The 27,478-nt window shown below is 48.0% G+C and overlaps 2 protein-coding genes across 12 annotated transcripts; one reads left to right on the forward strand and one right to left on the reverse strand.

Annotated features, from left to right (window-relative positions):
* Positions 1-638: 638 nt before the first annotated feature.
* On the reverse strand, positions 639-24,162 carry ubap2l (ubiquitin associated protein 2-like). 11 transcript variants are annotated; one of them, XM_079749607.1, is made up of 30 exons: positions 24,068-24,162; positions 22,405-22,543; positions 22,088-22,165; positions 21,586-21,696; positions 20,958-21,132; positions 19,603-19,707; positions 18,691-18,760; positions 17,020-17,064; positions 15,989-16,095; positions 15,386-15,445; positions 15,230-15,282; positions 15,012-15,103; positions 14,538-14,721; positions 14,081-14,282; positions 13,304-13,599; positions 10,715-10,884; positions 10,358-10,478; positions 10,160-10,199; positions 9,851-10,043; positions 9,696-9,762; positions 9,080-9,386; positions 8,249-8,337; positions 7,629-7,682; positions 7,418-7,499; positions 6,750-6,967; positions 6,042-6,147; positions 3,924-4,049; positions 2,742-2,809; positions 2,190-2,387; positions 639-2,071 (listed from the first exon to the last, which is right to left on the reverse strand). In XM_079749607.1, the coding sequence occupies exons 2-30, from the start codon at positions 22,498-22,500 to the stop codon at positions 1,976-1,978; spliced, it is 3,609 nt and encodes a 1,202-aa protein (XP_079605733.1). In that variant the 5' UTR covers positions 22,501-22,543; positions 24,068-24,162; the 3' UTR covers positions 639-1,975. The 11 variants fall into 11 exon arrangements, with proteins under 11 accessions (XP_079605733.1, XP_079605735.1, XP_079605736.1 ...); XM_079749609.1 differs by lacking the exon at positions 24,068-24,162 and adding an exon at positions 23,889-24,034 and having other exon boundaries at positions 9,080-9,383; XM_079749610.1 differs by lacking the exon at positions 24,068-24,162 and adding an exon at positions 23,889-24,034 and having other exon boundaries at positions 7,629-7,676.
* Positions 24,163-24,876: 714 nt separating this feature from the next.
* On the forward strand, positions 24,877-27,166 carry LOC307085378 (protein C1orf43 homolog). Its single transcript, XM_079750158.1, has 7 exons — positions 24,877-25,012; positions 25,120-25,221; positions 25,361-25,469; positions 25,596-25,649; positions 26,056-26,222; positions 26,535-26,593; positions 26,924-27,166. Exons 1-7 carry the CDS (start codon positions 24,950-24,952, stop codon positions 27,132-27,134), a joined length of 765 nt encoding a protein of 254 aa, XP_079606284.1. The 5' UTR covers positions 24,877-24,949; the 3' UTR covers positions 27,135-27,166.
* Positions 27,167-27,478: the final 312 nt, after the last annotated feature.

Here is a 27,478-nt window from a genome sequence, read left to right on the forward strand (position 1 = left end):
AACTATTTTACCGTAATACACTCCACAATGATCGTCGTAATATTTCGTAAGACGCTCTGTAGTTGTTATACACGTAAACATCTTCGACGAACCTTGATTGATTCATATATTAGCTAAAACACCGCTTTATCCGATGGTTCATTCTATCGAAATATTGATGTAATGGATTTTGCACTTGGCATGAAAGCAGTTCTACAGGCACTGCATTCTTGTTTTATATTCTGTTTGGCAAGAGTTTTGAGAGGCTGCCCCTTAAATGCAGCTGGGCTTAGCTGATAGGGATTCAGAGTAAACAAAATGCAAACGATATGGAGAAATATTGTTTGAGTTTTATTTGGTTCTTCTTTTATTTCAGAGTTAATTACAAGATAGTGAATGCCCAATTAGCTATCAGATGCCCTCTGACTTAAATGTATCTAGACCTATATCCTTATGGTTCCTTGAATCCATTGCTATTGGTTTCAAATGTTACATCTATTTCAAACTAATATTACAATTTTCAGCAGACTCAATAACTTGCAAAGCCCATTCCAGTTCTCGACATCACATTCAAGCTTAATTTGGATAAAAATGCTGTATTTACAAGCAACATCAGATACAAAAATAAAGTTTCTTAAAAAAGACATTCACATCCAAAGTGATGAAAATGTCTTTCCCGTTTATTTACTTAATATTTATATATTTTTTACAAAATAAAAAACATTTCAAAACAAAAAGCTAACAAGTCTGCAAGGATCTGAAGAGGGCAGGGAAAAGCCGACAAACAAGGACTACAGTACTTGTGTTTTTTTTTTATATATATGTACATGACAAGTTTATCCATTTAAATCTTAAAACGCACAGTACAAAAAGGAAAAAAAAATACAGACAAAATAAACTCATTGTACAATTCTGTCCATCAGTACTTAACTCTGCATCGTTCCATACAGTATGTTAGCAGACAGGCTAAGGGCAGGAGAATATAGGGGGTAAAATAAAGATACACACGTAAGAAGGCAAACTGGGTGTGTGAGTCGCCCACGACGTTCCCTCTCGACATTGCTTGCAGAATGGTTTGGAATTTTCTTTCGGTTTTCCTTAGTGACTTCACACGCCATCACAAATCCTGTCCCTAGTCCGAACGCAAAAACACCAACCAAACAGACGGCGCTGTACACACCCATGGCCTCTGCATGTCCAAACACACGTGCAGACACATGAAAAAAAAAAAAAATACACTTTCCTCGCATTCCAAGCCAGTGAGCTTTCTTATACATCTTTACTTATAATATATCTATATTTAGTACAAATAAACATCACAACTCTGCCAATTTAGAGATTCATTTTCTCTGAACTTAAAATAAGCGTACAAAAGAAAAAAAGTCAACATTGTAAAGATGTTAGCGGGACTGAAGATGTGTGTTTGTGTGCGTGTTGGGGGGGGGGGGGGAGACAAGGAGTTCATGGTGAGATATACAAAACCAGCCTGTTCCTCACCGTAAGAAAGTTCGCTTCTCCCCATCAATTAAAAAGGAGAAAATAAGGGGAAAACAAAAACAAAAAAAAGTACAACCCAAAAACAGTCAGTTAGAAAACACTTCTATGTTACAACTGGAAAAAATGGGGGAGGTAAGGTTATAGGATGGAGAGATTTACAAACTTCCCAACAGTGACATAGTTCACCTCTTTTACCAACATCTAGCTAAAGCTACACACCACGCCCCGGCCCCCTTCCCTCCCGACAGGTCCTTCTCCTCTCCAGCCATGCAGCGCTCCATCATCAGAAGCTGCAGAGCACAGTAGCTGGAGAGGGAAGTCCATGTCATAACGGTGTCATCACAGAGAGACACGGGTTAGGGGTAACATGTGGTCAATTTGTACGGTGGCGGTGGGAGGGAGACAGAGAGTGGCAACAACAACTTTGTAGCTGCAGTCTTTGCCGAGACTTTGGGAGGGGCAGGGCTGCTGCCGACGGCGGACGCAGCGACTCTCGTAGTTAGTTCCCTCCCCAGTTGTAGCTATTGTACGCCGACTTGTTGATCTGGGCCTTCTGTTGGAGAGATGCGTTCTGGCTGCGCTGCCCTGTGCCAGTCTGGAGAGAGGGGCAGAAGAGACCGGGGAGGGAGTCAGTCTCCGACGGGGGAACACTACCAGGGATCGAGGCGTGGCCCCCCGAGCCATTAGAACCAACCCGGGGCCGGGGACTCTACCTGTGCTTCCTGCTGCAGGTGGTGGTGCAGGATCTGAGAGTGTTGCTGTTGGTGCGGCGCCAGGATGTGCATGAAGGGGGCCGGGGGGTAGCCGGCGGGGGCCGGAGGGTTGATGGGCCCCCCGCTGCCCAGGGCCGAGGGCAGGCTGAAGGAGGCGGTGGGGGTACCGGCGTGGAAACCCTGCTTATCAAACGACTGCTGGGCAACGGAAACCAAGACGAGGACGGGTTAAAGCTTATTTGAATGTCAGAGTCATGTGATGAAGTAGCACGTGTTTAAAAAGCAAAATAGCCTTTAACGTGCAAAAATCGGAAGGAAATGACATCTGAGCATGCTCCCGAGTGCCGTAGTTCAAACAGAATAGCTTGCTTTAGCCAATTAATATCATTGTGTAGCTAGTTTGGGTTACCAGGTGGTTACAAATTATGGCTAAATGGGCTCAGCAATGAGAACGAATTTCAGATTCTTACATAGAGTGTAAGGTAGTACTATTACGAATCTTAACATGAGGCTAAGATAATGATGCAGCTAGTAAACATAATTAGTACTGACCTGCGTCTTAGTGTAAACAGACCCTGAAATATCTGGTACGCCGGTGTTGCTTGAGGTCACTGAGACTCCTGTAAAAAGAATGGACAAACACAAACTGACTCAGGGCAATTGTAGAGGACATTCCTTTTGTAGAGCAACTACATACCGGGCTACCCCGGACAGGTTCCTGACCCCTAAAATGAACTTTCTGCAGCCCAAAGTGAGAAAAAAACAAGGTTTCGGTTTGCAGAGGGTCACATAATTCTCACAATGGCCACTGTAAACATCGGTGAACAGCAGGACTTCGATCCATTTTACATCAACCCATCGTCTGCCCATGCCTTGATAAACCAAGATCAGTTGGGAAAGATTCAATAAATAAAAAGACTGCTTTGAAAACCAAAAGCAGAATAAAATATGTAGAAGCCAATAATGAAACACTTTAAATTAAAATGAGAATACAAAACGTAGTGTGGCAGTTCTTCCTCTCCAGCTCAGCCACAGAGGCATTACTGCGTTTAGTGTTTACAGCCGTCATTTCTGTAGCACACACAGACTACCTGGATGGCCACTGGTCAGGCTAAACAGGGCAGCTTGGTGTGCACAAAATAATCATTGATCGTATTACTCAAACACCGCAACCCCACATGCAGGCAAATCGGTGTAGAAAATGGTGTGGCGTTAATTAGTTCTGATATACGATTGTTCTCCCGGAACGCTTGCAGTCCCCTCGCTACGACTCGTCCTCCGTAGCCGCAGAACGTGACGAATCATCACACAAAAAAAACAACTCAAGCCATGGGCGGCATGCAAGCGGCACACAGACACTGACGGGAGGGGGGGCGGCCCGGGACCTGCTCACCTGCCCACGGCTGACAACGTTTGACGCTCAGCCCTTCTACAATTCTTAACAGCGAGCCAATGGCCCCAGGGACGATCAAACAATCAAAAGCAAATGTGATGAGTAGCCGTGGGTGGTGGGTGGAAGAAGGGTGGGTGGAGGAGGGGGTGAGGCTAGCGGACCAGGCTGGTGGGCCGTACAGGCCTCCCACCAGATCTCTAGGGTGCTCTCTGCAGAGGCCGATCCAAACACAGCAAGCGGCCCGAGAACCACAAACGGGGGAGGTCAGAGTGCCCCTTCAGCGGCTCGAGTCCCAGGGAGAGCGAGAGTGAGGGGGTGGGCAGGCTCTGGGCAGCACTCACCGACTCCTGGCCCCGTGACAGAGGTGGCGGGCTTGATTTGCGCGGAAGCAGCGGCGGCGGCCACGGTGCCGTATCCACCTTTACAGAAATCCCCACTCCCTGACGCCTGGCCCACATCCTCATAGCCTGCAACAGTCAGACACACAGCCGCAGCCACAGCGTTAGACAACAGTCAGAGACAGCCACAGCGTCAGACAACAGTCAGCCACACTTGCCGCAGCATTAGACAACAGTCAGGCACAGTCCCACAGCATCAGACAACAGCCACAGCATTAGACAACAGTCAGACGCACTGCCGCAACCACAGCATTAGACAACAGTCAGACGCACTGCCGCAGCCACAGCATTAGACAACAGTCAGACAACAGTCAGACGCACTGCCGCAGCCACAGCATTAGACAACAGTCAGACGCACTGCCGCAGCCACAGCATTAGACAACAGTCAGACAACAGTCAGACGCACTGCCGCAACCACAGCATTAGACAACAGTCAGACGCACTGCCACAGCCACAGCATTAGACAACAGTCAGACGCACTGCCGCAGCCACAGCATTAGACAACAGTCAGACAACAGTCAGACGCACTGCCGCAACCACAGCATTAGACAACAGTCAGACGCACTGCCACAGCCACAGCATTAAACAGTCAGACGCACTGCCACAGCATTAGACAACAGTCAGACAACAGTCAGACGCACTGCCGCAGCCACAGCATTAGACAACAGTCAGACGCACTGCCGCAGCCACAGCATCAGACAACAGTCAGACAACAGTCAGACGCACTGCCGCAGCCACAGCATTAGACAGTCAGAAACAGCACTAAACAGTCAAACACAGTACTAGACAACAGTCACACAGCACTGAACAGTCAAAGCACTAGATAGTCACACAGCACTGAACAGTCAAATCACTAGACAGCAATCACACAGCACTAAACAGTCAAATCACTAGACAACATTCACACAGCACTAAACAGTCAAAGCAATAGACAACAGTCACAACAATAGATAACCATCACGAAGCACTAGACAACAGCCGAGACACCCAGCCACAGCAGTAGATACAGAGAGGGGAATGCACAGGCTAGGGCCAATGGTGTTTGCAAACTATTCATTGTTTCTCAATTAATATTTGTAATGCTTGTATCAGCTTTTCATTTGTTTTGTGCACGCATCCATCTTCTTTACAACACCAGGCAAAGCATAGAAACTGGCCCTGGCAGGTAACCAATCTAAGGAGAAAGGGGAATTCAGAGGACCTTCCAGGGACGGACTCAGCTTTCAGACACATTGCTTGCTATGTGGTCATGCCCATCTGTTAAGAGAGTGGGGCAGAATAATTGGGAAATACCATTTGACCCAAGCCTGGCAGGGGAGTGTGCATATGGGGAGGAGACACGAGGGAAGGCTATGAGGCTGTTGCAGGGTGAATGCCGGTGCAGCATGAACACGCATGAAGGAGGCGAGAGGTATATCTATTAAAGAAAAGATAGCTGGACGACATGTGACGCAGTCACTATATTAAACGAAAAAGAAAAGGATAGGTAGTTGAAGCAAGGCGAGATATCGGATACCAGAACTAACGACTAGGAATGAACGCAGAGACATCCTTTAAAACACAATACACTGAAGTAAAAGGCCACAAGCCAGCGACGGACGACATGACCCCACATATGTCATTCCTTCAAATTAAATACAATACATTCTAGATTGATCACAGATAGGGATGCTAGTGAAGCGACACCAAAGGGATACCGGCTGCTCAGATTCCACATGTGGAAACCATGCCGTTGATCACGAGGCATTGTTGAACAATTAAACTCATGCATATTAATGACAGCTTTTTGTGCTAGGCGGCAGCCACACACATTTGACAGAAAGCAGGGTTTCCAAAACGGGCCGTTTCCAATGGCAGGAGACGGAAGTACGAGACAAAGCCAACACGTACTGCATAAGAGCCCGGTGATTAGACGGCGGCCCAGGCTCGGCGTGGAGGAAGAGTGTTAATGTATTCAAACCCCAGAGGGAACGGGCCATAGGGTTCAATACAGAGAATCTGAGGTTGGTGAGAGATGCGTACCGTTTTCACCGAGACGGGCGCATTGTTTTGGTGCCTTACCAGTGCTGTAACCATGGGAACCGTAGCCACCGGCCTGTTGGAAGGGCGTGGCAGAGGCGTTGACTCCGACGTTCACAGGGTGCTGCTTTGACGAGGTAGGAGCAACCTGGGGAACAGTGCCGGTCAATTCCAAAATGCCACAGTTTGACATCAATATTTAATTGAAGTGAAGAAAAACGCAGCCAATCAATAGAGCCAGGAAACATGGGGCAAAGCAAACAAGTGCCAGTGGACTTTGCTGTGCTGTAAGCAGCAGCCAGAGTTATCCCTGTCTACGTCTCTACAGGGACAGGGTTTTCAAATAAGTAAGCCCAGCACTAGAGCGACGACATGGGCTTTCTAATAGCAGTGCCTCCTCTTCCAGTCAGCCAGAGAGGTCTGAGGATGAAGCGTTTACTGCCATCAATCACCATCATGTCTGTGGCACACAGACTCTAGAAGGGACTGCCACATAGGGAAGGTTGGTGTGCAGAACACGAGTAGGTTGGGTAACGGAGGTTTATATAATAACCATGATAGCCTTGCAGATCAGAGTGCCCCTTCAATACATCAAATGGAATCACTTGACTATACATTTCCATAAATTATAATACAAAAATGTTGTTCTTGTTATAATTATTATCTGTAGCCATCTATCTTGGCCTTCGGTTTTCGATGTTTAACCTAGGAAGAGCGACGCTGAATGAACATGATGGAGGGGGCTCTCACCGGGAACACGGCGGGCCCGTACTGGAAGGTGTTGGGCAGGCCCGGCATGCCGGTGTAGTAGGGCAGGCTGGTGTAGCTGTAGCCAGGGGGCAGGGCGGGGTTCAGGAAGGTCTGCTGGGCCGTGTGGTGGGTCTGGCTCTGGTTCTGCTGGCTCTGGGCCATGGTGGTGGCCGGCGCCGGAGACGAGGTGTCGGCGCGGCCAAACTTCGAGAGGTCGCCTGGATGAGGTGAGGGGGTCGGAGGACTGAGTTTAGAAACGTCATCGCTCATCGATTAACCTTGTGCCATTAGAGATGACCGAGGTTCTAAAATACATTAAACCAAGTCAAACGATCAAGAGTCATTGAGTCTTAAAAGTGCTAGAGAGCAGCCATGATTTAACAAGACAAAGGGCATCCCATAATGCATTTCAACTGCACGCATGTCAATGAACACAGAGTCGGGGGGGGGGACTGAGTGTTTCCATGACACAGCTCGTTAGTTCCAGACAGCCTCAGCGGGTAAGTGTGTGTGTGTGTGTGTGGGGGGGGGGGGGGGGGTCAGACTGCATCCCAGCCGGCCACCCTGCCTCACCATGGAAACGCAGAACAATGTTCCCAGGTGTGTGCATCCGGCCAGTCGCTACTCAGTAACTGGAGAGGCTTGGGAGGGGGGGGGGAGGGGCTCACCAGAGTACGGGTTGTTGTTCAGGTTGCCGTCTCTGCCTGTAAGTGCGTTTGTTGGCGCTGCGAACGGGATGCTGTAGTAGTCCTGAGGCAGGGACAGGAACGGAACAAAAAATAAAAAGGTTTTCAACGGAAGGCGTCAGGACACCGTTAACTATGTGATAATGCCTTGGTACAAATGAGAGAGCGTTTCTCTCGGTGCATTTCAACTCACCAGGGGTATTCTGGCCTGGAGCATCTGCAGGTCATCGTAGCCATACACCTGAGGCTGGCCAGACAGGGCAGGAAGTATCAGAGGAGTTCGAATACAGTGGCAAAAATGTATACAACATGAGGACAAATGGGCATTTCTGGTGCATTTTCTATAATAATCTTTTTTTTTTGCTTGTTAACAGGAACAAGTTTAAATCAACCACCGCACAGCAGACTGTTGTAACCGATATGATTTGAGAACGCAAGCCCCCATGCAACCTTTTGTGGCAGGCTCACAGCGTCAACGAGTCCCTTTGTTCTGAAGCCAGAAACGATTTCTACCAGCAGGGGGGGGTGGAGGATTACACCAATCTAAGAGAAGCCCCCACCACCCGCTCCGTTTCCCTGGGCAACACAAGTTCAAAAAGGGAAGTGTGGAATATGTGTGGCGGCTCGTTCTGTGCGACCAGAGGTCGGGGTGTGACTGCATCTGGGGTCCCCTGCTGTCATGCGGCATACACACACCGCGAACCCCAGGGAGGCCGAGCAGGACATGTTGGTGCGCTCAATAGAAGAGCCCTTTGTCTCATGTCCCAATGCGTACGGGCCGCGGTGTAGCCCCGAGTGGTGAGAGGGACTTACAGGGTAGGCGTGAAGTAGTCCAGGAGCCATGATGTAGGGGTTGGGGAGCAGAGGGGGCACTCCGGGGGGCAGGTTGGGTGGTGCTTTTCCTGGGGGGCAGGAATAGACAGGAGACAGGAAATATGAATAACTAACTAACAAAGGGTTTTGATTGAACAACAAGTACTCTTGTGCAGAGTTGGAACAGGCTGTTATATGGGCTACCTGTTTCCTACTTTACAGTCAAGATCCCCTTCACATAGATCACAAATTTACATGAATCAGTGACAAAGGATGATATTAAAAAGGTATTTTGATTCGACTGAGCACAAAGAAATGTTGTAAGACAAAGGGAAGGGGATATAAACCTTATCTAGAGTCAGCCACAGAGGCATTACTGTGTTGAGTGTCTACTGCCATCATTTAGATGGCACACACAGACTGGCTGTGGGGCTATACAGTGCAGGTTTGTCTGCACAAAGCGCCTCAATGAAATGGGTGCCGTTAAAACACTACCACCCTTGAAACACAGACATGTTGTAAAGGACTTTCATATCGCCTTTCACATCACTTTCAACGTGCAGGATGTGACGGCTGCAAAAAAGGGACTCTGAGATCAGCACTGTTTCACCACATGTACGCTGCAGTGAACTCAGGTTTTAAAGGCTAACATCCATCTGGTTTGCACTTCCACAGCCAATCCTCATTACACCTCACAAAGGAACAGAGGAGGGAAAGAAACAAAGAAAGCAATAAATAAACAAACAAATATAACTGCTTAAAAAAAAAATGGACGAAGAAGGAAACAAGAACGGACGGAGAGACCCCCCCCCCCCCCCCCCCCCCCGTTACCTGAGGAGACCGAGCCGCGCAGCGACGAGGTGGCGGAGGAGGCGGGGGGGGCGATGGAGACGGCGCCCGGCCCGCCGCCACCCATAGGCTGGCACATGGAAGCGGCGTTCAGCCCCATGGCCAGGCTGCTGACGGGGCCCAGGCCGGACGGGGCCGAGATGGTGGTGGCGCCCATGGACAGCACCTGGGGCATGGCGCCCAGGGCCACGGGCGTGGAGCTGGCCACTGAGTAGGAAGAAGGGGCTGACGAGGAAGGGTAGGAGGACGAGGAGTGGAGGCCGACGTCGCCGTCCATGCCTTGGTGCTGCTGGAGCACGAGGGGAGGGGGGGGGGGGAGACGAGTCCGTTAGGGATGTGGTCAGAGATAAAGGGCCATTAGGGTTCCATGAGTGCCGGCGCTGGAGAGACTAATGCATCCGCCGGCCGAGGAACAGCAGATGGGGGGGGGGGACAAGGCATTTGTGGTGGACACAATTGAGTGGTCAAAAGATAAGACGCCTTTTGCTGGGAGTTCCGTTTTGTGCCATCATATGAAATGGGATTTGCCCGTTTATTAATGAGGACCTAAAGCGGCACTGTCAAACGGAGAGCGGTCTTGCCCTCAAAAACGGCTCACCATTAAGCTGGGGTTGCCCGTCCTCCCTGAAGACTGGGGGTGACCGCTCTGCTGGGAAGAGAGCGAGCTGTGGAGGAAGTAGATGGGGTTCATTTACTTGGGAGTAAACATCAGCCGAATACATTCGAATAATTACATCGAGCGTCGCATCTTACTTGATGTGTTGGGGTTGGGAGACGCTGCTTTGGGGCAGCTCCTCGCTGTGGCCCAGAGCAGCGTGGGCCAGCTGATTGGCTGTGGTCAGTAAGGAGGTGGGGCCGGTGTCCGTCAGAGTGCCCATGCTGGAGGCCGACGCCGTTGTCAGAGCCTCGGAAACCAGCTTCCCAGAGGTTGCAGAGCCGGCTGCAGCTGAGTGGGGTTAGAGGAATCCTTTACTTGAAGTAAATCCAAAGAGGTTTGGATTTTTATTAATTGATTTTCTGAGTCAATACCTATACAGTACAAAAACATAAAAGAAAACTCACCGTCCCCGGATGGTCCCGACTGCATTGTATGGAAGCCGTTCTGTTTAAAACAAGGTTGAAATAAGGGCTTCTCCTTGATCACAGCAGGCTACAGCATGAGTGAGTGGTGGCAATAAAATGACTATAAAAATAAATGACATGGGGAACATAAAATCTAACAAGACGACAGGTTTGTGTGAGCACGGGGACTTGTCCTACGTTGGGCTGCGTGTCCTTCTGTGGAGACGAGGAGGCGGAGGAGGGGTAGTGGCGTGTCTGAGAGGCCCTCTGCTCGTACATCTCCATCTGGGAGGGGCTGGGGAGGCCAGGGCCCGACTCACTGGAGGGACGGGAGGACCACACCGTTCACATACGACGCACACATAAGAGGACGTCTATTCAATTACAAAACCTTCCCAGAGTAGAGGCCGGACAACGTGTCACAAAAGGCTGATAGACTACAGAGCCAAAGACATTGAGCAAAAGTACAAAATAAGCATTAAGATGCAGTCTGACATCTCAAATCCTAAATCCTCATACCTCCCAGTCATGCTAAGGGCCGAGAGAGGTCCCCACCTGCTGGGAGCGGCGTAGAGGCTGTTCTGGGCCTGGTGGCTGGGCGCGGCGGCGGGGTTGGAGTCGTACTCCTGTAGCACCGGTTCTGATCCAAACTGCAGAGCTCCGAACTGGAGATGGAGGCCGGAGATGTCTGTGGAGCCAGGCATCTCCACTGCCATGGCGGGGATCTGGGCGGGGGGGAAATGGGGGGGAAAAAGCTTTTCATGAAGGGTCACGAAAACACACGGCTCCTATTTAATTTATTGTATTCTTCGTAAGACAAAGTCGTGGACACAAAGTGTACATCATCCTGAGGACAAGGTTACATCAATAGGCTCCAACCAGACACATTAAGCAAAGTTCAAAGACAGACCTTTCAAAACAAGAAGATGCCATTCAGCAGGGCACACACGTTTTTGTACAACACAGAAGATCACGTTGCATTATCTACACTAGGGATGGGACAGAATATCAGATTATTTGATTATTCGTTCCCGAGGGTCAAAGTCGATTTTTAACATTTGGGCTGTTAACATTTTTTTCCCCCATTCAAATAAACAAGAATTAACGGATGGAACTAATGTTGGACACCTCGAAGGGCATTATCCCGCTTATACCATGGTCACTTGCCAAAGAAAATAAATTAAGACCATTCATTTATATTTTCATGCGTTTTACAATCCAAATATAAAGTTTTTCACAAGCCATAACTTTGTTTCCCTGTTAACGCCTGAGGGTTTGACTAATTCCTGGAACAATCATTACCCTCCCGTAAGGTTCTTATGCAACGGAAATGTTGTTCACTCCAGTAAATAGGACAGACCTTAGCTTCAACTTGGCAACGGGAGGTATTCTAGTCCGCTCAGCTATGAGCCAGAGAGCTAGCGTTATGCATTGTACATATTTATAATTCGAAATTCGTCCCAGCCTTTATACCACAGATAATATAGGGTCTAGAGCATATAACCGCGTTGTCCAATTACAGTTTAATTCATTTTTCACAATTTACCAGCTCTCGTTTTGAAGACCGAATCACCGCGCCATTCGTTTCAATGGGAATTGCGACGGTCTATATTTTCAACATAAAGTGTACATATTTATAATTTAAAATTCGTCCCAGCCTTTATACCACAGATACTATAGGGTCTATAGCATATAACTGCGTTTTCTGATTACAGTTTAATGCATTTTTCACATTTTACCAGCTCTCGTTTTGAAGGCTGAACAGACAATTTGACTGGAACTACTTAGCAGGTAGTTGTTTTTTTGCGTTTAATATATTAAGTAATTTCTTGTCTATTATCCATGGCTGCATTTGTGAATGTCGGCACACATCGAATAATCGATTATTCTTTCATACTAGGGATCGACTGATATGGATTTTTTAGGGCCGATACGATACTTTTTTATCAGCCTTAGCCGATAACCGATACACCGATACAGATTTTCTTGAGCCGATATTTGGAGCCGATAATACCCTGGAAATCCAGAGTTCTCGCGAGAGCACAATTTGAATTTGCTCAGCGAGTCACTCTGGGAACGAGCAATATACTCGTGTATACTCGTGATGTATCAATATAGGCGGGCCAAAAGCGTTACTGTTTTACCGACCGGATACGGCAAGAGTTGTCTATTGTTTAGCTCCACTGGCCTGGATACGTCACCCCTTGTATTCTTCTGATATTTTCAAATGCATGCTTGGTGCGTCCTCTCGAGTTGGGCCATTTTCATTAGTCGTTGCCAGACCCTACAGTTTTCTTGATGTGGGTCTGGATTTCCAGGCTAAGCCTCCCTCAATTAACATCATAAAAATGACACAATGATGATAACAAATGTTATAATATCTCAATTAAAAAAGAATGAACTGTTTATTGAACTGTCTGTAAATCATGGCGAAAAAAAATACACGTAAAAAACGCAAATATCGGCCGGCCGATATATCGGCTGATAACTATTTCATACCACCCAGTGATTATTCGACCATGAACATTTTGAGCTATTCACATCCCTAACTGACACATGGTGTATAATGACACAGGAAGTCGGTGCTCAAATTTCTAACGCTAAACAGGGCAACCTGTCGACTCCACCAACCAAAAACAGTCTCTGGCGGTCGGCCTGGCAACACTTAGCAGTCCAGTATCAGGGTTTTATTAAAAGGGCTTGATGTCTCAAGCTCAGGGCCTGGCATTGGCGGTTGGCCTAATCCTGTTTCAGCTAAGCTGCGACCATGGCATCTGTTTGTGACAGCCAGGCAGTAGACCAACCTGCAGTGCCCCCAACGGCCTTCAGGTGGTACAGGGTACGGGCTGGCAGAATGACCCGCCTCCGTTGTTTAGTAAACAGGAAGAAATGCGTTCTGGGTGGTGAGTGCATCTCCATATGAGGCATTTTCCAAAAGGTCCTGACTGACAGTTCTACTTTATCCGGGTTGTGCAAGGCAGCTCTACAAGTCCCGGCAGATATGTATAACTCCCAACTGCTGGGAGCAGACAAATTCAACAACGGTAACGCTTCGGTGAAGGGTACTCCACGTCCTCAAAACCACCAGTGTAAACCACTAAACTGACATCCCCCCTCTACATCTTGACTCTAACTTGAGCCTACCTTGGTGGTGATGGAGGTCCTCTTCTTCTGCTGCTTCAGCTTGTGCTGCTGCAGCGGCAACGGGCTGGTGCCCTGGGTGTCCGAGGAGCCGGGCGATGCCTGCTGCTGGCCCAGGGAGGAGGAGGAGGAGGAGGGCGGCCCCGTCATCTTGGGCAGGGAGGAGGCGGGCGGAGGCACGGCGTGCGGCGAGGGCGCGCTGGGCAGGAAGGCGTCCAGCATGGAGGAGGTGGCGGCCGTGGCCTGGTAGGGCTGCCGCTTGGTGAAGGGGCTGTGGGCGACGGGCTCCGGCTTCGCCTCTGCGGAGCGAGGGTACACAACGGGGATGAGTGTCGCCGGATTGGGCGGACATGGAGGGCATGATTTGCAAGCCAAATGGCGTTTCACTTTGAGACAACGATTGCGAGCAGGTGAACCCGAGGTGGAACGCAGGTCAGGAGGAATTTCATCCGATGCCAATAATAGATTACAAACCATATTTTGTCTTAAAAAAAAAAAAGGTCCCATATTATACCACCTGGTGTGAGAGTGTGATTGGCCGTTACGAAAATCAGCCTCACAAGCGGGCGTGTCCACCTAGATGTGTGCTGGATGGATCAGTCGACCAGCCTACCCAGTGGACTGTAGCAAACGCTGCTCATCTGTCCGTCACACTTCTAGGTGGACACCTGCGATGTCACTAAAACACCCACTCATACCCGGTGGTATAACATGGGAGCTTTAAAGTCTTCCATAGGACCTAGTCTGATGATGCTGTCGCCGTGTGTCTCCCCGCCTCACCATACTGGCCCAGGGCTGAGGCACCGGTGTCCCAGGAGGAGGGGCTGGCGCTGGGCGGGGCCACCTGAGAGTGCTGGGCGGCCAGCTGGGCCAGTGCCTGGGCCGTTTTGTACTGCTCCAGGAACTGGGAGCCGGTGGTAGTCCCCGTGCTGCCGCCCTTGGGGCCGCCCACGTCCCCGAAGCCCTTGCTCAGCATGTTGACCTGCAGTGTCGGTGGGGGAAAAGGGCGATACGTCAGATCACAAAAGAGTCCTACTGCTGGCAGGGATGAGGAACGGTAATGGCTGAATGAGTACAGGGACGGGAGGCCACCCCGTTTCCTAGCTCACAGTGAAATGCAATGCTCGGCCATACAGATGGCTCATTTTTGGTTTTATGCCGGGCATATCACAGTGTTTAACACTCATCCATTCTTAAAAACAGCAAAGTGCTTGTGTGGCCCGCGTGTGACCCTCACCATGCTGTGCTGCTGTGAGTACGGGGCGCTGGGCGCCGCCGGGGACAGGGGCACGCCCTGCTTGGAGTTGCTGAACACCAGCGACTGGTTGAGGGAGGCGGGCTGGCCGGCCTCCTGGGGCGCGGCGTCGGCCTCGGAGGACGCAGACGGGGGGGTCTTGCCCAGCAACACCGCCAGGTCGATCCTGGAGGGCCAGAGAGGGTTCAGACTGGGGCAAAACCGCACAATGGAACACGGTGAGCCGTAGGGTTGATTTTTAACTAACAGCGAAATAAATAAATAAGGTGAAGTAGGGATGAAGCTGCACTCTGGTTAAACTCGACTTTGAACGTGGGAGTGGAGTTTTTTTCTCCGTGCTTGAACGTGGGCGAGATCGACAAACCCGGTGCTCACCACGTATCGACTATCGGCAGCCGTCAAGCGACGTACACGGGACCCCTGGGAGCAGACTTCAACACAAACGACTCCACCCACCTCTGTCCTTTGGTGATGGTGACGTTCTCCTGAGGTGGAGGCGCGGCGGCCACCGCTACATTGGACGCTGTGAAGATCTTGGTCTCAGACAACTGCAGGATCAACAAAACAAACACCAGATATTAGAACCCTACAGACCTGGCACCTGGTCCTGTGTGGAGCAAACCGAGACCTTTCTCTCTGATGTAGTGGGGGGGGGGGGGGGTGGTGGTACTCACGTCCTCATTCCAGTCTTCTGTGCCCCATTCCTCCGTGGCAGTCCTCCAGGGCCCTGCGGATCAAAGGCAACAACACTGATATCCCCGACACACCGGAGCTTCCAAGGGAAATATGTATTGGGATGGTGGCTGAATAAAGAAGGGCAACGGACTGACCAGGAGCGGAGTCGAACTTGGGCTGGTAATTTGCTGCTTCTCCCGGGGTGACCTCAGACCCTGTGAAGCAACACGCTGCGTGGTTAACGAGGTGCGTGCACAACAGTAGGTCACGCCAATCCAACAAAGGTGATTTATTTAAACCCGTAATCATTTATTTAGCTGGACTTCAGTAGTCTTGTCAGGGGGGCTCGTTTTCAACATGATGCATTCGAGATGTAATCCTGAAGATGAGTTTTCTTTCGCGATCTAAACAGTGTCGCCTCTGTGACAGTCGGTTGCCAGTTGCTTTTCTGACGACACTAGCAGAGACCGCTTCACACACACAAGCGAGATGAAGAGAGAGTCTGTTGCGTTAGGTCTGCCTGCCATCTCTGGCAGAACAACCACTGCTGGGTGATTGAAAACCGCCCCTGACCCCCAGTCCTTAACATTCATAATACTACAAAGGCAAGCGCTTTCATCAATAGGCCAGTCTCAATCCCCATGACGTTAAATCATTCAGCGATAGCTAGTGACATAAGTGACATGAAAACCTTTGAGATGTTTACTTTAAAAGCAACCGCATTGTAATGCAGGGCCACGTGGAACCCCCAGACTTACGGGCGCCGTCGTCAGGGTCGGCGCCTCCTGTGCTGTTCCAGGTGTTGCCCCCGCCGTAGCTCTCGTCCGTCTGGGCTGGCTCGGTGTAGTCCGCCGGGTTAAAGGTCCTGGCAAAGGGGAGAGAGACGAGCGTGTGGTGAATCTCTTAACTACCCCGCCTGTGCCTGTGTCTTACTGGACGAGGACGACAACGCCACACAACACAAGAGCACGCCGGCCGGGGCGGGCTGCACTGCCTGTGCAGAAGGATCCAATCCCCAACCACCCAGGTATTGTCCAGAACGTCCATGGCAATTATCGTTTAACACTTGGTAAATGTAATTATATAACAATACATAGTTTCCCTTATTATTATTTTAGGTTTACATTTGAATAAACCTCTTCTCAACCCCCCCTGGTAAACACACACAAACACACCACATCTTCAAAGCCATTGCGGTCGCGTTAACTAGATGCTATTTGTAGAACAGGGCAACACAAGGAGGAAGTGAGCAACAACAGGAAGTAGAGTGTGGGTTGAGGCGACGTGGTCACCGTCGGAGCAACTCGTGTCATGCAAAGGAAGGCGTTAAAACAGGAAGGACCCAGAAGCAGGAAGACATCCCAGTGGCGGCCCTCAGTTTCTCAGCTCGTCTACAGCCGACCACCAACCCAATCGTCAGTGAGTTACACCGAGGACGTTGTGTATACGCGTGCCAAAAACATCCCACGTTAGACAGATGACCGTCTCCGCTCGCTCCAGACTAGCACACCCAAGTAGTGTGCGTTGCCTCGCCGTCGAGGAACCCCCACTCACCCCCTCCTCGAGACAAAAGCTCCTTGTTAGAGAGGATGTAAGCATTCCTAACGTACGTCTGCATACCAGTGGCATGCGAGCAAAACCGGCGCTTACTCCCAGTGTTGAGGAGCAGCCCTCCCGACGCTCCGCACACGCACAGCAGCAGCAGCAGTCACAGCAGTCACATGTTGGGCACTCAAAATAAAAACCGCCACACGGAAAGCAAGATTCACACAGTGGGAAGTACACTCACCTCGTATCCCCTGCAAAATCATATCTGGCCTCTTTATCAATCTGGCTTTAGAGGAAAAATAGCATTCATTATAAGCAGCAAAACAACGGGGTCATTAAGGATGCATTTCATATTTCTGTTTTTTTTTTATTTATTTTTTTTAGCAAGTCTACAAGAACAACAGCATAGGCTCAGGTTACTCTCCCACATTTCTGTGGGCTTTCCCGCGCAACACATCATCTGAACACGGCACCGCAGGTGTGCCACCACCTCACTGTGTGATCACAGAGGAAGGAGAGCAGAGGCTCAAGGCTCATTTAGCTTTAACCCCGGTACCGAGAGGAACGGCACGCACGGTAAACACACAACAACATTCCAGCATCAAGTCTCACCATCCCGAATGACTAAAATAATATTTTTTAAAAAAAAACAACCCAAAACAAAACATCCCTTGTGATTCTAGGATAAGACTTCAGAGAAGACTCCTGGTTGCCCGTGATCAAAATACAATGCACAGCAGTGCAGTAAGCTCTCCCTTAAAGTGGCCGACTACACAGCTACAGAAGGCAAAGCCTACCTCAACAGGAGCAGAAATGCACACCTGGCGCATGGATGAGGAGCACTTATGCAACATACACCTTCTCCACTTCCTACACCTATGCAAGCTTAAGGGCTTCGTAAGCCTCAAATCCCAGCAGGCATTTTAAGTAAGGTAGTAATAAAAGGCCATCTTCTGTAAACAGACCGTATACACCGTTGTCAAAACAAAAAGGGGTTCCATGTCATCAACACATTGGATCCATGTGGAATACCGCACCTTATTGAACATTGTGCAACAAGAACACACAATTGATTCTCGCTTGGTAACCTTTTTACACTAAAAGAGTGAAGAAATTAGTTTGCTACTTGAACTTGAAGCCAGGCTGAGGCACAGGCTTCGCTTGTGAAAAGAACCCCGCTCGCTGGTGTCGTGCAGTGTGTCTTTGGAGCCGAAATGTGGCTGCTGCAGGTTTTAGTTCACTACGATAGGCAGTTAGTGGGTCGATATTAAAAAAGGGGAGGAAAAAAAAGGAGGCCACATGCAATGCTAAATATGCACATCCACACAGCCTCGACAGGTTATGGTGCTGTTGATGCTGTGGACAGGAAGAGCACCATAGCAAACCTATTCGAGACATGTTTGGATTTTAAGTAATGACCCGATTATTTAGCCACTAATTAACTCAATATAACCATGCAGTTCGTGAGGAAGAATAGTGACGACGGAAGCAGGAAACGAGCCCCGTCTTATAATCATTTCTAGACATAAACAAAGAAAATCTTTACTAAGCACAAAACATTACATGGAATAGGAACAGGACAAAAAAATAAAAAGGCTCCTCAAACCACATGCCACGGCCAGACAGCAGTAATGTTTTAGGGTTACCGTTTGGGTTGGTCCCAAATTTAACGGCAAGTCAAAAATGAGCCCTTCAAAAGCGTGCTCCAAGATGCGGCCACTGAGGTGTTGAGTTACAACAACCGCCGTGTCCCGCCCACACGGCTCCGCCTCATTGGCCCGCGTTGTGGCGAGGCTCCCTTGGATTAACGCTAGACAATGAGCTGGGGGGGCTGGGGTCCTGCTCTCTGGTGACCATGGCAACAGATAAGAGGGCATTCCGGTTTTTGGGGGCAGTATAAGTGCTTCCTTACCCCATGCCTTGTGCAGAGAACCTGCCGCCCCGCCTTCCAGCCAGCGCGGGGCCGGGGAGGAGAGAGCCATCTTCAGAGAGAAAAGAGTTACAAAATGAGCGCACTCATTTCACAAGGTCATTTTTTAATATATATTTGAACCAAAAATATCTGTATACTCCAAAATTCTGGGATCATATTATAGCCAAAAAGGAAGATGAATTACAATGGTCACATTAAAAGAACAATGCCTTAACGGCCACAAATTGTATTTCAACAGCAGTACCATAGGTAGGTCCAGCATGTCATACACACAAGACATATTCGTCAGCAGAATACATCCGTTTGATCAACTCAAATATCTGGTATTCGTGTCACTGGCAATAACCCTTCCTTGCGGTTGCGTGATAATATTTGCCGTAACAATAAACAGGACCCGCCAGTATGTATTCTGCTGACCAAAGAAACAGCGCGGCTCCAATTTGTCCTAATGCATTTTTGGCCGGCACACCGGAAGTCTGGCGACACTGAAGCCAAGTGACAGATGACGCTTGGTGGGATGCTTTGAGCTTGTCCAGGTCTGAAGAACACAACCGTCGGTGGCCAAAAAGCACATTTAAAAACTACAAAAGTACAAAGTGTATATACATTTACATGTGTAGATCATTAAGGAAGACCCTGATCTGAGAGATCTCCTGGCTCAATTTACGTCTCTCCTGCCGTTACCCATATAACTTGTCAAAATCCCTGAGTCAGGTGTGGCATGGTCATTCACTATTGTGGCATCCATAAACTCTGTATGGACCCACGCACAAGGAAATATGACAAATGTTTTGGCAAAGCCAAGAGAGACGGTCACGACAGTTTGATCTGCCAGACCGTTGTCGTCCAGTCAAGGAACACCAACCCCTTCTCTGTAATAAAGTAACTTACCAAGAGCGCCCCTGCCTCTTCCTCTGCCTCGTCTTCCTCTCTCCATGCCTCGGCCAGCGATCCCGGCTACCTTGCTGCTTTCCAGGCCGTTCTCCTGACCTCGGACTGGAGGGGGGAAACAAGGGCTGGCATGACATTGGTCCTATGGTAAGGTGGGGGGGGGGGGGGGGGGGGGGGGGGGGGCACCGTCATCTCCCCCCGGCTCTTCGTCCAACTCAAGGCAGCCGGGCTAGCTCCCAGGATGGATTACGCAGGGTGGTCCGGTTAGCGCCCATCTCCAAAAGTCTCAAAAAACATTAGTCTTACGCGAGGTGCAAGTGTAAACTATACTTCCATATCAGAGTCTACGCTTGTGTGGACGTGAAACTACCAACAGCCGCTGCCACCCAACCGTGCGAGGCCCATGACGCGTGAGGGCGCTTTGATCGTACAAGGGCAAAGCCAACAGCTCACCGACTCAACAGACCTTAGGATGCAATTTGAGCCAAAGCCAAATATAATGTTTCACCAAAACATAAAAATCACATTTCATTTTGATAATTAGGCCAAACAATTTTGCATTACAACCAAGATCCAATAGTGTGAAATATTGTCCAATGTCCAGTCTTTCGAACAAGACGTATCTGGAACAAGTATGACCTATCGTCAAACTAAAAGCACCGCGCTGCACTTCCGTCATTGCCCTGCTCAGGTTGGGGTTGCGGTTTCACCGACTTCGCCACTGCATGGATAAAGCCTCTGTAGTAGCACGGTTGGATCAATAAAAAAAAAAAAAGGGTATGAAATGACCAAGAGGGAACTTATAACAGGTCCAACACTGTCTAAAAGCGGTGTGTAATCAATCAATCTTTCATAATGTGACGGATGGATGTCTCACGCTCTTAATTTTCTCTGGCACACCAGCTTTGCCTCAAGATCACAGAACATGATATGATGAGTTGACTGTTTGTGCGCTACACTGCAAACGTTGTCGGTAATTCAAAGCCGAAAGGCAAATTAACCAAACATATCAATGAAGAGAAAATAAGAAAAAAAATAAGAGACTGGCAGCAGCAGCAGTATGAACGACGCAAAAGTGGGTGAACCTTTTCAATATCATAGCCTCTTAAAATGGGATGAAAGCAAGCACTGAATCCTAGGCTGAATGTAGATGAAGAATGAGCATGTATTGTTGGCAGTTACTGGATGAATGTCAATGCCATTGATAAATGACAATTCAGTCCATCATGACCAAACAAACTTCCCTGAAAAGGTATACGTATAGAGATCACCTCCTGTATAAAGAACGACCCTTCAGGGGCGCCTTGTCATGAGCACGAAGACTAGCGGCGAGCATGAGCTTTGGAGGGACTCACACTCGCGTCCGCGGCTGGCCCCACGCCCCCGACGCGGAGCACCACCCCGACGGCGGGCCACGTCCCTCTCGCCGCCCTTGTCCCGGTTCTCCTTCCCGTCTTCCCCTGTGTCAGCCTGGATCGACTCCTTGGGGCCCGACAAGCTCTTCTTCTTCCCCACCATCTCCCACGAGTCCTGGGGAACAGAGAGCGAACAGAGTCCGTCAGACTTTCCAGTAGGTGGTTTCGACAGCAGCATGGCATAGCGGCAAACAATGTGTGAGGAGGTGCGGATGAAGCTGAAGTGGAGCGAGTGACACGATGCCATTTAACAAAAGTGTCATAGCCAACTCTGGACATGGCACATTTGTCCAGGCTAAAGGTCATCCTCAAACTTTATCTGGTGTGATGTGTTTAGTAAAATACATTGAATGTAGCTGTTGTACCCAAGCACCTTACTCTCATAAGCATTCATCCCTATACGACTGCACTTCACTGTACTGTAGAGCATCTGGTCCTGCTAGTGCTCGGGCTATGCTCCACCCGGTGACTACAACTTGTGTTTATTGTTAATCTCACTGCACTCGTTTATCCCAGTGCTAACCCCACTTATTCAGGGGCTCTGGCCACATACAAAGCCCATACTCACAGTGTCTGGGCTGCCCTCCAGTAGCACATTGATGGCTCTGTTGACATCCCCGTTGCAGTCGTGCAACGCAATCATAGACTCGTCCTGGTCCTTGCCTGTAATGTCAATCAGCTGCAGGAGGGAGGGTGGAACATTAAGACTTCTGTATTGGATGGACACAAGTCACTGATCAAAACAGACTACAAATCTACAAATAAATGCAGCTCTCGCCAATTTTTTTATAGGGTTGTCTTAATAAGGGGGATAATTATTTAGGATTAGGAAACTGAATGTTGTAGTCAATTCAAGTCAATTTGTTGAAAGTAATTCTAGGGCACAGGTCCTGCCAATGAGGTCACTACTTTGAGAAATGATAAGTAGGACCCTCCAGAAAACATTGAACTGGTCTGTGACACCAGACAAAGAGAAGACATCCAATCCTGTGGTTTTCAACTTGAGCCAGGTGTCCAATGGGACATCATGGATTACATACTAAATAAGAAGACAACTTATTTCTTCTCACCTGCTTGACCTTTTCTTCAAAGTCTGCATCATTGTGGTCAGAAATCATCTGTGCGAGTCGGATTTGCTCAGCAGTAGCCTAAAAGAATAGAAGTTATAATGAGCTATTGAACCATGCATAAATTGACACTTCCCCATGCTAGATGTAATAATAGAAGCATTTTAAATCAAGACCTGCTGTGGAGGTCATACCAGTGAAAAATGCTTTTGTGAACATGCGGTTCTGTAACCAATATGTATAATAAAACGAGGGGGTTGTAAACCACTGAGAGTGAGTGAGCCAGTTACTACAGTAGGCAGCGGTTGTGATGGCGTTACCTGGGGCCTCTGCTTGTGCTGTGTCTGGCTCTGTGTCTGGCCCTGCGTCTGATCCCAGTTGCTCCGGGCCCGGTTTCCGCCCACGGACGTCATCATTTACAGTATATACAAATAACAGTATTTACAAAGGAAAAAACACCTGGGGATGGAGGAAAAAAGGCTTAGAGGTGGATGAGAGTTTGACTGGCATCAAGGGGCACTTTGCATCTCATCATGTACTTATTCACATGTAAAACACTCGCATCCAAGCAGACACTGGCAACATGGCATTTGTAAGTGCCATTTTACATCCAACTATTACAAATCCAAATTAAAGTTGTGCTAATCTATTCAGAATAAGTCAGAAGGATCTTTCTTAATAGGTTGGCATTCAGTACATTGGTTAGTGTCTTGAGGTTACTGGTGTGCTACCCTACATATGTAATAGAGCAAGTCTTAAACTTGGTTTGGGTGTTGAACAAAGTCTTACAGCTTCTTATAAAATTGGGTAGATATATTTGACAAACCAGGCAGAAATGTTATTCCGATTACCCGGGACACGCCTGGAGTAGTTATAATTGAACCACAAAAATTGAACAACAATATATTGCACAGTTATTATTGTGCATTAGACATTCTGTACTGGTGCAGTTGCTTTTGATGATCAAATGAAGGCGGTGTCGAAAGGCCAATGCGAAACGCGGGGTGTCAACCGAGAGGAGCAGAGCATGGTGTGGTACCGTTGGGTACCACACGTTATAAAGAAGCGAAAACAACACCCACTTTCTTGATCAACAACGATTATTCAACATCAAATAAACACGTTCATATTGAGAACCGGATCATGCGGGATTTACACCATGCATCTCGTCCTGAAGCCTCGAATCAATTCCCAAACATCGCACATGTATACTTTCGACTGAAATCTGGAGATCGTTACGTAAAGTCCTCTTTGAGCTAGCATGAGAATATACAGCCAGGGCCTGTCGGATACAACCGACAGCATTAACCCACCGCATGGTCAACATGCTAGCTGCTATGACTTCAGGGGAAAGGTCTAGCCTTGAAGTCTCGGTGGGTTTCCGCTCCTCGCAGCCTCACCTCATGGCAAAAAAACGAGGCGACGTTCACTACGGTGATGTCGACCCACTGGATGATAAATCAACAGGAAATTAACATGGACCCTAAAATCCCCCCATTTAGACAAGTTTCATCCTTTCAATAAAATAACTCCATTGGGTTGGAGCACCAAGTATAAGTAACGGGAGAATAGGACTGACTTGACCGTAAACTGGCTAGGTTGTAGCTAAGCTAACTTATACTGCTTTCACATAACCGGACGTTAGCTAGTTAGCTAGCAACCTAGCGATCTGCAAACGAACTCCGAACAATCCTCCATCATTTGAGCCTCGAATCCATCTGCTGCTCGGGCTTTGTGAATACAAGAGTACGAGGCACAAGTAAGGCCTCTAGGCCCCAAAGATGAAAAATAGCACGATACTGACCAGAAACGCTGCTCAGTGTTAGGTATTCTGTAATACAAGCGACCAAGAGCCCTCTCTGTCGAGTTCCGAGTCGGATGTAGACCATGAGCTAGTTTCTGAGCCTCAAGTCAACACCGCTAACTTGATGAAATGTGTCAAACCGACTCATGCAGACAACAAGCGAGAGTCTCTGAATTTACCTGTTTCTTTTCCACTCTGACACCACAGATAGCTGCGTCACGTGGTTCACCCAGAGATTCAAGGAAACTGGACCGGAGACATGTGATCAACCCACTTTAAGCTGGAAAATGAATATGGATCTTTTTACGTCTGATATAGATGCTCACCAATCTAAATGAAAAATATTACTACCAAAAATGTGTATTTTTGTGCAATTCCCCTTTTTACTATAAGGTTTAATCATGAATTAACGTCGTTCTGTGATATGCATACTAATTTACTATCCATTATGTTCATTTTATATTTAAAGAAACATGCAACCATAATTTCCCTAAAATAATGGAACTGGTTATGGTCTTAAGGAAGATGACAACATAATTATTTTTAAAATGTTGATCAGATTAGAGATATATATCAGAAAACTGCACGTCTCTTCGAATTAAAAAAAAATGTCTCAATGAAATAAAATAAGACCTAATAATAACGACAATTCAAAGTTGTATCCATAGACTGCATTAAATAGGTTTTATCTCAGGAATCATCAATGGTCCAGTGCGCAGGTGCCGCCGATTTGTGCTGCCCTGCTACAACGTTATTACGGTGTTGTTAAGGGTTGCAAATACTGTCTCCTGATCGTCTGTGTTGTTATCATTTTTAATGGCTAGCGACATTAACGAGAAATACCTCGTTGTGTTGATAAAAATCGAGAGGATTTAATTCAATGCGAAATGTAGCTTTGTAAAGCGACCATCCTGTCGACAAGTTCTAGTTGTACATAGTGATATTAAAACCAGGGGCACATAGCTAGCCATCAGTCAGGTGTCTATGGTCTAGCTAGATTGCTAACTTGCGTGGTCCAGGGAGCTGTTCTTTCAGCCTGGTGCCACACATAAACAGACATAATGGCAGATTCTTCACCATTATCTGGAGTTAATGTAGTTCTAGTAATGGCCTATGGAAGTCTGGTGAGTATCATTGCATGGCCAACCCAGCTGGTTTTACCATAATAGATAATTAGTCTGTATGGATGGCGCATCAATGTAGCAGCTCAGTCTACCACGTTTATGTGCAGGTGTTTGTGTTGCTGTTCATCTTCGTTAAGAGGCAAATTATGCGTTTTGCCATGCGATCTCGTCGAGGACCCCATGCGCCCATTGGACACAATGCACCTAAGGTAATGCTGCTTTGCGCTCTTCCTCTGTGCATTTATAACAGTGCTGGCTTCTTCAGTACAATGGAGCATAGCCTTACGTTATCCATATAAAATCTGCATAAGAATCGAAGCAAGATGCAATAAAGTATATGCATTACAGGGCTTGAGGGAGAAAATCGATTCAAGACTTACCAAGGTTCAGGAAATCCGCTTCGAGCCCCGTCTGTTATCAGAGGAGGACGATAGGCTGAAGCATCCTTCACAAATAAGTGAGTCGCTTTGATTTCTCTGTAAGCAGTTTACATTTGTGTCTGATCTAATTCGTTGTTGAATTGTTAAAACTGTCATATAAACATGTTGACATTGAGTCATGGGCATATGTTTGTAATTCAAAGGCTGCTACAACTACCTGTACAGAATGAAAGCCCTTGATGCCATTCGCGACTCAGGTGAGAGAGTTCTAGATGTTTTTGTTACATGATGAAGGTACTGCTTTCCGTATAACCTCTGATCAGCCAAAAATCCATGAAGAAACTACAACTGTTAAGCTCATCAGTACATTTTTTATTGAATTTTTACAACCTAGACATTTAACATCAGAATATGGGGGCAGAGTCCCAGCCAAAAGGTTCTGGTTTCCATCTCCAATGTCCTCAGCCGATCTGTTATCATCCTTGAGATGCCTGCCCCTTACCTCCTAGATTGGATCCCCCACATCTGTCTTTACGTTACTCCTGTAAAAGACCATCCCACCTTAAGTCCCTTTGGATGAAAACAAACTGTTGAAATAACAGCAGATGGTTTACCCCACCGATGCTATGTCCCCTACCGCCCTCACCTGTCGTTGGGCCGCAGGTATCACGCTGCAGGAGATAAGCCACACCCCCGGGGCGTTCACCGGTCGCAGCTTCCGGAGCTGGCTGCTGGAGCTGCGCAACTCCCACTCCCTGATCAAGAGCAGCCGCAGCGCGCTCATCGACCGCCTGCTGGAAGGCTACGACAACGCCCGCCATGGCACCGGGGTGTGTAGCCGGGGAGGCCGCATGCCTATTGGCCGATTGGGCTGAGGAATAGGCTTGGAATGTGTTTAAGTGTTGTTGTTGAGGTTTTGTTTAGGGCCGCTATTAGAGATTGTCCTCATTGTGGATTGATGCATGGACATTCAAAAGTCAATGCTTTCCCTCATAAGCAGCCAATGTATTGATTTTACATTCATCTGAATAGAATATAATAATTTATCACAATTGCAAAGCTATTTTCAGCATGACACACTTAACTCTGCAGTAACCTTTGCTGTACTGTCACCAGTGGATAAACCTTGTTTTATGTTTCAGGTTTTCGGGGAAGCCGAGTATTTGAAATACCAACGAGCTCTAGATGAACTAGCGGATGTGTAAGTGTCTGTGTTTCTGTGTCTGCTACAATACATTGAAACATCTCATTGGTTTGTAAGCAGTTTGGTAGAAACACTTGAACACACACTATTCCTCAACAGTGGGGTAAATAAAAGTGTAGGAAATAGATTGAGTTGCAATGTCCTTTTCTTTCAAACCGCTTTATATTGTCAAAAGAAAAAAACATTGCCAAAGCATTAGAACCATTAAACAAAGGGCAAATTAGGTAATGTTCGGGAGGGAGTAACTGTAATCCAACGATTCCCTGCAGTCGGGAGCCACCCGCCTCTGTGGGCGTTATTGACTGTACTCTCTCTCTCAAACCTCAGGGTGAAGGCCTACTCCAGCAGCACCAGCCTGGACCTGCAGCACCAGTGTGCCGCAAAGGACCTGACGGGCCCCCCCGCACGCGGCTCCACGCCTTCCACCATCCAGGTCACCTACCTGCCCTCCACCAGCCAGCGCAGCAAGAGGCCCAAGCACTTCCTAGAGCTCAAGAGCTTCAAGGACAACTACAACACTCTGGAGAGCACCTTGTGAGAGAGAGGGATCCAATGCGCTCACACACAGAAGAGGAGAGATGCTCAGAACAAACAGGGGGACGAGGTCAACGCAGGGAATGGGAGGACAATTTGGAGTAATACTGCAATTATATTTTCTTACTTGACTTGAATGTGTCTTCTGATCCATATTGTGATGGGTTAGAGAGACATATTTGTACAGAATGCGTTAACTTATTCGATTCATGTTGTGTGTTGGTGTTTGTGGTTTTGTGTTCATTGTGATGCGTGATCTGAGATAAACGTCAGACACGCCTGTATTATTGCTAGTTGGTTTTTTGCACACTAGGTGGCAGCCCTCACTGAGTGATGTGACGACTGAGC

The sequence above is a fragment of the Pollachius pollachius genome, assembly GCF_949987615.1.
Source record: "Pollachius pollachius genome assembly, chromosome: 13".
Classification (NCBI taxonomy): domain Eukaryota; kingdom Metazoa; phylum Chordata; class Actinopteri; order Gadiformes; family Gadidae; genus Pollachius; species Pollachius pollachius.